The sequence below is a fragment of the Metopolophium dirhodum genome, chromosome 9 (assembly GCF_019925205.1).
Source record: "Metopolophium dirhodum isolate CAU chromosome 9, ASM1992520v1, whole genome shotgun sequence".
Taxonomy (NCBI): domain Eukaryota; kingdom Metazoa; phylum Arthropoda; class Insecta; order Hemiptera; family Aphididae; genus Metopolophium; species Metopolophium dirhodum.
In genome coordinates this window covers 5,300,920-5,312,388 of record NC_083568.1, presented here as the reverse complement: position 1 = coordinate 5,312,388, position 11,469 = coordinate 5,300,920, and the positions used below count along the sequence as shown (strand labels likewise).

The 11,469-nt window shown below is 27.7% G+C and overlaps 1 protein-coding gene across 1 annotated transcript; it reads left to right on the top strand.

Annotated features, from left to right (window-relative positions):
- On the top strand, positions 1-9,621 carry LOC132952811 (acyl-CoA synthetase short-chain family member 3, mitochondrial). The gene is made up of 15 exons (XM_061025249.1): positions 1-538; positions 663-740; positions 835-979; positions 3,835-3,979; positions 4,046-4,190; positions 4,843-4,939; positions 5,018-5,229; positions 5,869-6,097; positions 6,580-6,690; positions 6,752-6,824; positions 6,933-7,059; positions 7,242-7,387; positions 7,453-7,675; positions 7,738-7,913; positions 8,468-9,621. The coding sequence occupies exons 2-15, from the start codon at positions 698-700 to the stop codon at positions 8,570-8,572; spliced, it is 1,977 nt and encodes a 658-aa protein (XP_060881232.1). The 5' UTR covers positions 1-538; positions 663-697; the 3' UTR covers positions 8,573-9,621.
- Positions 9,622-11,469: the final 1,848 nt, after the last annotated feature.

Below are 11,469 nucleotides of genomic sequence, written 5' to 3'. Positions count from 1 at the left end.
AAGTAGACACATGTATATTGTATTGATATAGGATAAAATAGTTTTGAAACCAAACACATTTTCCGTTAAAAAATCGTAATTAATGGAAAAGAACCATTAAACATATTTTAATCCAAATAGTTTACGTATTTATATATTATAAATGTAATATTGACATTATTTTTTAAGGCTTTTCGCTTGTTTTAATTCTCTTACATAATGATAAAAACAATTGATGTAAATATTAACTCATCAATGAAATTAGATACATGGCATTAACCGTCTGTTACAAATTTGAATTAATCTACATATAATTATAAATAATTAAACGAAACAAAGGTCGTTAATCGAACAGCACTGCCAAAGCTTTAAACGCCGCATTTCAAATCATTTTAGTATCGACATTTTTTTTTAAAATTGCAATGTGTTTGTTTTAAATTCTAATGTTAATTATTTATTTTAAATAACAGTTGTGGGTGTAATAAAGAAAATTAATTGTAATTACCCGCAGGAGTGTCTTTCTTTGTCATAAATTCTGTGTATTTATTTATACGTTGAAGTAATAACTTACATTTTGTTTCTGTGTTTTGTTATTTTTATTGTTTAGTATATATATATTTTCCAATTATTTTTTCATAAGCGTTACAAATTTGAGTCTCTATTATTATTTATATTTTGACCAGGTAATTTAGCTTACAATAATTACGTGGACAACAATATGGTACCAAATCGAAACAAATCACTCCGCGTAAATCAAAATGGTAATAATTTATTCGTTTATACTACAATATTATTGTTTTAAACACTATATTATTCTCGTATTAAGAGTGTACGATTTATTTATCGTTATTTTAGTGAATAAGACTGAAAATTATGAAGAAGCATACCGTCGATCTTTAGAAGACCCTGAAGGTTTCTGGGCTGAAGTCGGCGCCGTTGTCGATTGGTACAAGCCCTGGGATAAAGTTTTAGACAATAATGCTCAACCTCTTACTGATTGGTAAATATTAAAATAGTTTAATTATTTTTTCATGTGATTATAGACTGAATGCAAGATTGTTATCTCATTATTATTGTATGTATTTGTCATAGAAAAATAATTCAACATTTCTATTTTTCTATTTTTTTATTTTACGAAATGATATATAGTAAATTATGTATAGGCATAATATAATAATATATAATGGGTATAATAGGTATCACTAAGTAGTGCTTTATAGTTTTGTATAAATACAAATATATTATAAAAACCTAGTACTTACCTATAATATCAGAATTATAATAACAACATTATAATCTTAACCAGTGATACTCAACCGGGTTGCCGCGAGCTTGGTCGAGGTGCGCTACTATGCCAAGCTAACAACTAACTGTTCAATATTGAATTATAATTTTATATTATATTATTTTATATTTAATAAACCAGAACAGAAAGTGTTTATTATAATATATTTTTATGTATAAACAGTAAAAGAATCTTTGGTTATAAGTTATAACTATATACAATAATTCTTTTGTGTTTGAAATCGAATTGTTCATTTTTTTTCTAAATTATAGTAGGTAGTTATATTAACTTACGAAGCTTCAATAAAAAAACTTTATAAAACCCAAATTATTATTGCAGGGTGTCCTGGGATTTTTAGAAAATACCCAAGGGTTTGAGGGTTGACCCAACTCCCAAGGTTGAGAATCACTAATGAAAAAGTGACAAAGTCATGATAGGATTCATGTTTATGAATATATTTTATCAAATAATCAAATAATCAAATAATCAAATAATCAAATAATACCTATATCGTAGGAGATTAAACAATAATTATTAGGTATAGGTACTTCCATTATTGTGCTTATTCAAACAATCTATTGAGTATTGTTATTTATAAAAACTCAATACTTACATAAAGTCATAAAACATTATTGTGTTTGAAAATTAATTCATATTACGTTTGAAATAATATACATTTTTTATTTAGTAGGTAGTAAATATATAACATTTCACTTATTATACCCTGCATAATGTACACAAATTATAAATACGCTACACAGAAGGCGCCTACGCCAAAAAAACTTTTAGATATTTAATTACTTTAGTTTGATATTTTTTTTTCATTTTAAATTGTAAATTGTTATGTGAGAGATCAGAATGGGTTAACATTTTGCAAGTTAAAATTCGTTTGAGTTTTGGTATCAGGTTTAAATTATTTTGATCTTGCCTGATTATAAGGTACGAACAAGATGGTAACGTGTCGTATTATATATTATAATGTTTATAATTATATAAAGTTTTTTGGTGTCGTATGCTATCTACAAATATTACCTATTGTATCTACTGCATGTCTGCATAGTTTAAAGCTTCCTTATACATTTACTTTTGATACAATATATACCACCCAATGGTTGCCGTGGGTTTAAATAATAGAAAAAAAATATATATATATTATATATATTAAATTATAAAACTTTAATGTGGGTACCAAATTATTATATAAGAAAATAAAAATATTACAGGATAACTCCTAATTAGGTATCGTGCACTAGTCTCCCGTCCGTCACTCCAGCGAAGGACTTATATTATGTATTGTAACAATGTAACATTAAATTGGAAGTCAGTGATAAATCAACGCATTCGAAAAAAAATTCCTAGTATTTATATAACAGCGAACTGCTAATTAAGTACCCATATGTGTAATTTTACTGAATCGTGAATTTATTTTAAAAAACCTGAAAGCCTTGTATCTTACTGTCGTCATAGATCTTAATAATATAAGTTTCCGTGATATTTACTTATTCATAAATTTAATTAGAAATATTTCTTATATTTTGTAACATTTCAGTTTATGAGCGGTATAGCTAAACGTTTACATTATAATTATATTAGATAGTATGGTATAATCTCTTTTTAGACAGTAAACGCATGTCACATTTACACAGCCAACAGTATTAGGTATATAAGTACGTTATTTGTTAGGAAATTAGTGTTGTATAATGTACCTGCCTGCTATATAATGTACATTACTTTTTAAGCGTAATATATTTTGAGCTATTTGTAATACAGTATATAAGAAAAATATCAGCTGAAAATCGTATTTAGAATAATAAAATACCTAACCTAAGAATGCGGTGATTTATTAAAAAAATTAGTTCAATGACATTTCCTCAGCTATTATTGTCAATACAAAACAGAGGTCATTACAGTGAATATTATAGGCGTGACTATAGTTCATCCGCAGCGGCAGCCTATAGCTGATAACCGGCGCTACCTTAATAATGAACCAAAAAAAGCCCTAAATACCCAAAGCCATAGTTATAAAGCACCCCTCCCCGATAAAATATTTCTATAATTTGAAAAAAAGTCTGAATTATCTATTTTTTTTAAACAAAAGTATTAACCCTTCTAACTTAAAACTCGGTTGACCGGCGCCTTTGAAAAATTACAGGGATAGGCCAGGCACCCTAGACTGCCACTGTAGACACGCATATCAGTGAATTACTCTAAAAAAATATTGGACTGTTGTGTTACTACGGAAGAGTATGGGCGTTGGGCGGCAGCCGTACTATTGTGCCTACTAGACCATTTTCGTTTAAGGTGCGTCGAGACTCGGGAGGTAACTCGTTTATAGCCTGTAGGCAATTTGTATAAAATTATCGATTTTTTTAACTTCGGGAAGCAACAAGTATGCGCCCGACTGTAGCCATATCCCACAAGGCACACGGTCACACCGTCCCCCGTCACATGTATAAATATATCTATATAGTTCCTTATTTACTGGTTTTAAATTACGCGTTGGATGGATTAGTTCAACGATATCATCTATACGAATTAAAGTAAAAGCTAATACTTTCTATCGATTTCAGGTTTGTCGGTGGAGAAATAAATGCGTGTTACAATGCAGTCGATCGTCATATCAAGGCAGGCAAGGGTAAAAAAGTCGCCTTAATCCATGATAGCCCTGTGACCGAATCTGTGACAAAAATTACTTACGATGATCTATATGAAAAAGTTTGTACTAAAAAATAAAAACAAACCGTAGGTATAAGAATAAAATATTTTTTGTTTTATTTGAAGGTATCATTGTTAGCTGGTGCTTTGGTAAATCTTGGTGTAGTAAAAGGTGATCGTATTTTGATTTATATGCCTCTTATACCCGAAGCTATCATTTCAATGTTGGCTGTCGTTCGCATTGGAGCCGTTCATTCTGTGGTTTTCGGAGGTAAGATAAACTATGATAATCTGATATTGCTTAAAACAATAATACCAAGGCTAATGTACCTATACCTAAGTATTACGTGTACCGATAAATTGTATGGGTAAGAATATATAAAAATAATTAAAAAACATATGTATGTACCTAATATATTTTTCTCTTATGAATATCATAATAATCTATACAAAATATAATACATACTGACTATTGAGACACCGTGTAGTGAGTAGACACTCAGAATCGCGATCAAAGGAATTTGGATAATATTTTTTAGTGACATAGGTATCTGATAATTGATAGTTAAAGCCTTAAAGGTAATTTTAAAGGAAACGTAGTTTTGTATCTGTTAATTGTAATATTGACAAACGTTTAAAGAGGTCTTATGAAACACAAAAAAAGAAAAAATATTCTTATAAAATAAAGACGAAGTCAGGCATGTACCTTTGTATTCTCTACTGTTATGATCATCCCAGTTACATATTTAATATAAATATTTAAATAAAATGAACTTATTTATGTTGACTCAAAACTTGTATAGAAACTTATTAGGTGAACTTATAGGAAATTTCGGAACAATTAATTTTAATAGAGTACGTGCATCGTTTTCAAATTAACACATACCTATAGTTATTATTATGGAATGCGTTATATTTCTCAGGATTTGCAGCTCGTGAACTTTGTGCACGTATCAACCATGCTACTCCTAAGGTTATAATAGCAGCTAATTGTGGGATCGAACCGAACAAAATAGTAAGGTATTTGAAAAAAAAAATTATACTACCTACTAAAGAAAATGAACGGAAAACAATAATTTTTCGTGCTGTCAAATCTAGGTACAAAGATATTCTAAACACTGCTCTTGACCGGGTAACAGAAAAACCTAAACATTGCATTATATACCAAAGACCAAACATGGAACCTTCTCCATTAACTCCAGGAATTGATATACTTTGGTCCGATGCATTGTCGACAGCTAAACACCATCCATGTGTGCCCGTGGAAGCAAATCATCCTCTTTATATACTGTATACATCAGGCACTACAGGTACGTACATTATATTATATTTTCTAAACAATGTATAATAATGTACATTGAAATAATGAAATACATTAATTTACAAAAACATATTAAGTTCTTGTAAACATTTTTTTTAGTTTTTAAAAGAAATTTTTTCTTAACAATAAATCGCGAATTTCATTATTTGCGTTGCATATTATATTGCTTTTAAACAATATGAGTAAACAGTTGTTTAAGACATCGTTTTAATTCAAAAAATGTATATATATAGTGTAATTCAATAATTTAAAAATATTGTAAGCTTATAAAATATTTGGACTTTCTAAAATGTTGTGCAGTAATTTTCCAAAACTGATTATATTACTGATTTAGGTTATTACCAACGCACACAGACTACTGCAGACTATTATACAGAGGAACTTATTCTTACAACTAATTGATTAAAACATTGATAATTTCGTTTGAAATACATTTGAATGTATATATTATATATTATACTATCTATGTAGGTATCTAGTAGCCGTATAACAGTAGGTGAAAACATCATTGGTTACTTGAATAAAATGGTCAATGATTTTTTTGACACGTGTTTCTATGTCATCACATTATTGTAATATCTTAAGTTAATTTTAGCGTAATATACTTAATATACATTTAATCTCTTAGATAAACCTAAAGGAATCGTTAGACCAACTGGTGGACATATTGCCACATTATGCTGGACAATGAGCTGCATTTATGGTATGACGGAAGATGACGTTTGGTGGACTGCATCCGACATGGGCTGGGTAGTAGGACATTCATACATATGTTACGGTCCGCTTTGCGCTGGAATCACGTCAGTTATGTATGAAGGTAAACCGGATAGGACACCTGATCCTGGACAATATTTTAGGTAAATCGTCTTTGATTTTACAGATAATTTAAATTAGTTTAGATGTATGTATAAACAAAATGATTACTGTATTATCTATAATAATCAATGAAACACCTATGCATCATAAATACTTTATATATTTTATTAATTGCATGCGCTTATATTATGAACTAATGTTATTCCGGAAATACTCGTTACAATTTCAACTAATTCATTGCGGGGCCGTAGACACGGGGGGTATAGGGTTTTAAACCCCCCTTACAACATGGAAAGTATATAAATGTACCTATTTATTATTATTTATTGCATACTATGTAATTATTATGATAACCACCCACCCAATATTAAATTACTGTCTATACGGCACTGATTAAGTTAGAAAACTCATATGATTATTATTATCATACTACTATATTATTAGGCGTATTTTTATAACATACGATTTCAATGTAAAACACGTATAATATTATGTGTAATTTGAAAAATTGTTTTTATCTCAGAGTTATCCAAGACCATAAAGTGAATGGACTGTTCACGGCACCAACTGCTTTAAGGGTCATCAGAAGAGAAGACCCAGTTTTGGAATTTGGTAGTAAATATAACACTAAATCGTAAGTTATAATATAATATGATATAATATCAGTTTTTAACTTACAATGTATTTTATTCCAGGCTAAGAACTCTATTTGTGGCTGGAGAACATTGTGATCATGAAACATTGGCTTGGGCTGGAAAAGTCCTGAATGTAAGTTTGAAACAAATGTTATCTATGAAACTATACATACATATTATAACTATATATTAGGTATTTAAGTTGCCAAATACAATTTTTTACTTCGATTTATTTAATTAGGTACCTGTTTTGAATCACTGGTGGCAAACCGAAACTGGTCATTCAATCACGGCTACTTGTCTGGGATTTGGACATAATCTAAAACCTCCTATGTTTTCTGCCGGAATGCCGTTTCCCGGATATGATGGTAACTTTTAAGAATATAGTTGGTCAAGTGATGCAATTTATATACAAATTTACTGAGATCATGTGAAACATAATAATTTTTGATTTTGATAAAATGTACAAATGCCAAACACAGAATATTATTATACTACTTGTACAGAGAAATGTGCTTCTTATATGTATTAAAATGAATTATAATTTCAGTGAGAATTTTAAAAGAAGACGGTAGTCCGTGTCAGCTATTGGAATTGGGTCGAATCGTGGTCAAACTCCCATTACCACCAGGAGTCATGTCGTGCTTGTACAAAGCCCCCGAACGGTTTATCAATACATACTTCAATAACTTTATTGTAAAACTATACGAATTTTAATCCAACACATGACGCATGACTGATACTGTGAAATATTACATTAGGGTTATTACGATACGATGGACGCTGGCTACACCGATGAAAACGGTTATATATACGTCACGGCCAGAGACGACGATGTTATCAATGTGGCCGGACATCGGCTGTCGACATCTGCATTAGAAGACGTAATTCTATCTCATCCGGACGTTGGCGATGCAGCCGTATTCGGCGTCCCGGAGACTACGAAAGGAGAAATACCTCTATGTCTTTACATCAAAAACAAAAGTTGGTCAATCATTTTTGTCGGACATTTTTCAAAGTATATAAGTTAAACGTAATGAAATTAGATTGCAGTAAAAAAGAAGAAGACATCAACGACGAAATCGTACAAAACGTTCGAGATTTAATTGGACCGATTGCGTCATTCCATTTGTGTGCGCCTGTGCAAGGTTTGCCCAGAACGAGATCGGGAAAAACAGCTAGGAAATCGTTATCGAATTTAGCTAGTGGAAAAAAAGTGATTGTAAGTCAGCCATTTAATACATTTAATAAATAGTATTATTTCAGTACTCGGTACCTACTATTATATTATATTATTATGATATCTTCTATCAATATCCATTTAGAAATGTTAATCAAATATGCAAAACTTAAAATGTACCACTCGTAACAATTTAATTGTTGTTTTTTTTTTGTTTTATTTAATTTCATTGATTAATTTGTTTAATCTATTTGAAACCTAAAGCACTTCACTTAATAATGGGTATTAGACAAAATATAATCAATGTCAGATGTCTAACTATATCTCTTCCTAGTTATTTTAAAAATAAAAATATATGAATAACAATATAACATTCAAACATTTTTCCAGGACTTTTGAGATTTTAATTTTTAATAATATAATAACAGCGACAATAACGTAAGTAATATAATATTAACGAATTACTACCAAAAAGTTCACCAAGCCGTAAATAAGATGTTGATGTTATATAATAACAATAATATGTAGTCACCGTCTACAAATATTGTACCTGCCTATAATCTAAATAATATATTTTTATCTACATATTGTTTCAGATATCAGGTACGATAGAAGATCCTTCAGTATATTTGGATATCAAACAGGTGTTACAAAAACTTGGTTATGCTAAAAATGCTCCAGATCCCGAAATTGAAAAATAACAAAGCATGTATAATAAATATGTAAAATTTTATTTATTTTTAAATTAAAACTTTTATATATAATATATATTATATATTTATATATAATGTAAAATCAAATAAAGTTAACAAATTATTATTTCTAATTGCTATGAATTGCTATTAATTTGTATTAATATGGAAATTATAAAAAAATGAAAATTCTAATCACTTTAGATATCTATTAAAAAAAATAAACTTTTAAATATTGCACAATATATTTATTATGTATGTATATAATACTATAATCATAGTACACAAAAAACAATGTTAAAAGTTACTTGTTCAAGTTAGTGTTTATTTAAGGAAATCAATAATTAAAAACAGTACGAAAAAATCATTAATATTTTATTAATTAATTAATATAACACCACTTGGTCCACATGTGATAATAATTGAGTCTTAATATTTTATTTTTGGAAGATCTATTTTTAGTTATAAAATGTATTATAAATATATATATTGCATTAAATAATTTGCTTAAAATATTTATTATAAATTACTTTTATTAGATAATTTACACTAGGTTAGGTATTGTTATTATTACTCATTATTAAAACTTAGGTATATATCTAAAACTATGATTTATTGTTAAAAATTGTGTTTAAAACCACGATTTATTAATACGTATGTATAATTAATTACGAACGCGTTTTTCATGATTTAATTAAAATTGATGTGGTGAATTATATTAATGATTATACTATAAGTTTTAGTAGTATGTACACGTTTTCTTCTCTGGCACTAGTCGAATTGGTAGTAAACACAAGTATAATACTCGGACTAAATAAAAAAAAAAAAAAAAAACTATTACAGAAATAAAATAAAATAGTTGTTTAAAATTACTTAACATAAATATTGTGAAATTATCATTTATAAAAAAAAAAATTAACAACTTACTTATAATTATTAAGCATGATTTTTTCATACGTACCTATTGTTTGGTGATAATTACTTTAAAAAATAATGTTTCAAAACTTTATACGAAAATATTTTTGTGATTAATAAATGTTTATGTTTTATACAATCTATATATCTTATTCTATTTTCCTCACTAAAGAAAAAGTATATTGTTATTCAACAAACATATTTTTAAATGCAACTGTGGGGATCTACCTTCACCTATTACCTACACTATTTAGGTCCTACGATGTACAGTTCCAATATGTATATATTTTATCTTCTATAATTTTTAATTATTATAATGATATTATTTTTTAATTCACATAACCATTTTTTCTATTCTAAATTTATTACTTTCATAACCCGTATGGGAGTATGACAAATATTATAAAATTATTTTAATTATTTTTTTTTTAATATTTGTTTTTAAATGTTAAAATTATAATAGTACAAGTACTAGAATATTTTTATTGTCATTTATTAACTAGAATTTGGATAGTAATTAGTAATATTATTTTTTACAATTTATACGCAAAAAAAATATTTTTCACAAGATCAGTCGTTTAAAGATTAAAAGAATAATAAATAGGACTTTAATTTATATTACTGTGAATATATTATATACCCCTAGTCTCCTTACTTAACTCTATAACTATTTAATTCATTTTATACAACCAACAAATAGTGTTCTGATAAATTCCAAAAAATCATTTTATTTTATATTATAACTTTTAAAATACATTAAAATAAAGGTTATTCTACATTATCGCTATACTGTATTAAAAAAAAACTTGGGGTTTGAAGATATTTTTAGTCCATATGGTTATGGTATTGATTTTCTACACATTATTAAAATTTACAATATGTTGAGCGTTTTAGTGTATGTTTTAAACATGATATTTATTCACAGTTCTAACAAAGTTTCAAAAGACAAATGATTTATTAAAAAAACATTCCTAGTATTGTTTTAGTATAATTAATGAATAATGTATTTGCCCAAGTTTTTTTTTTTAAAGATAATATAGTTATATGAATTGGTTGCTTTATTTTCCGACCATATACACGACGTGAATTATACATAAAATTATATAAATAACATTTCCCCCAAAACTGAATTGTACCTAATCAGTAATCATAATATGATATATTGCTATATACTAATATATATATTATGCTATAATATTATTATAACCGGTGCAACCGTTTTGCGCCTGAAATCATGTACCGTAATTTGTAGCCTATTTTCACCCATAATCAATGGCATGTATCATAAAAAAATTGGTGTTATAATTTTAGGTGACCCACCCCACATAATATTGTTATACCGACTCATAAAATGTCCTATTTTTCTTCTATAAATACCTATCCAACCATATTTATAAGGTGTTACCTGAGCTACACTTGGTCCCTAAATATATTACACGCCACTGCCCCTAATATTAGCCCATATACGCGCGATTTGAACGAAGAAAAATCTTGCACAGTTGCAATTCGTTGGACAACTATAAAATCTAAAATAATAATAATCATAATATAGGTAGATAATAATAGTTTATGGCGTTTTATAGGATTATATTATATTCATAATATGTAATTATATATCTAAAAAGACTGTATATTAATATATAGGTACCTACTTATAACATGTATTGAGTTGTGCCTATACTGCATCTGATTTTATTTATAGATCTTTATTTATATCACAAAAACGTGAAACATTGAAATTTTTTTTAATGCAAATAAAATATTATTTTTTTTTTAAACACAATGTTCAGTGTTCTAAATTCTAATGTAAGAATTCAGTAGCCAGTAGGTATACAATATACATGTTATTATTGTATACCTACTTGTATCATTTAAACATTTTGAATACCATTTTAAATGTATAATACCAAAGGTTAGGTATACATTTAGGTACCATACAATTATGAAGGCGATTTATGACAGTTATATGTAAATATAAAACTTATTTAAAA

What these genes read in the sequence shown, in the direction of transcription:
- LOC132952811 (XM_061025249.1), top strand. Translation starts at nt 698, where the DNA reads ATGGTACCAAATCGAAACAAATCACTCCGCGTAAATCAAAATG. An exon ending in TCATTCTGTGGTTTTCGGAG is followed by an intron (nt 4,191 to 4,842) that starts GTAAGATAAACT and finishes TATATTTCTCAG; the next exon opens with GATTTGCAGCTCGTGAACTT. An exon ending in TCTTTACATCAAAAACAAAA is followed by an intron (nt 7,676 to 7,737) that starts GTTGGTCAATCA and finishes TAATGAAATTAG; the next exon opens with ATTGCAGTAAAAAAGAAGAA.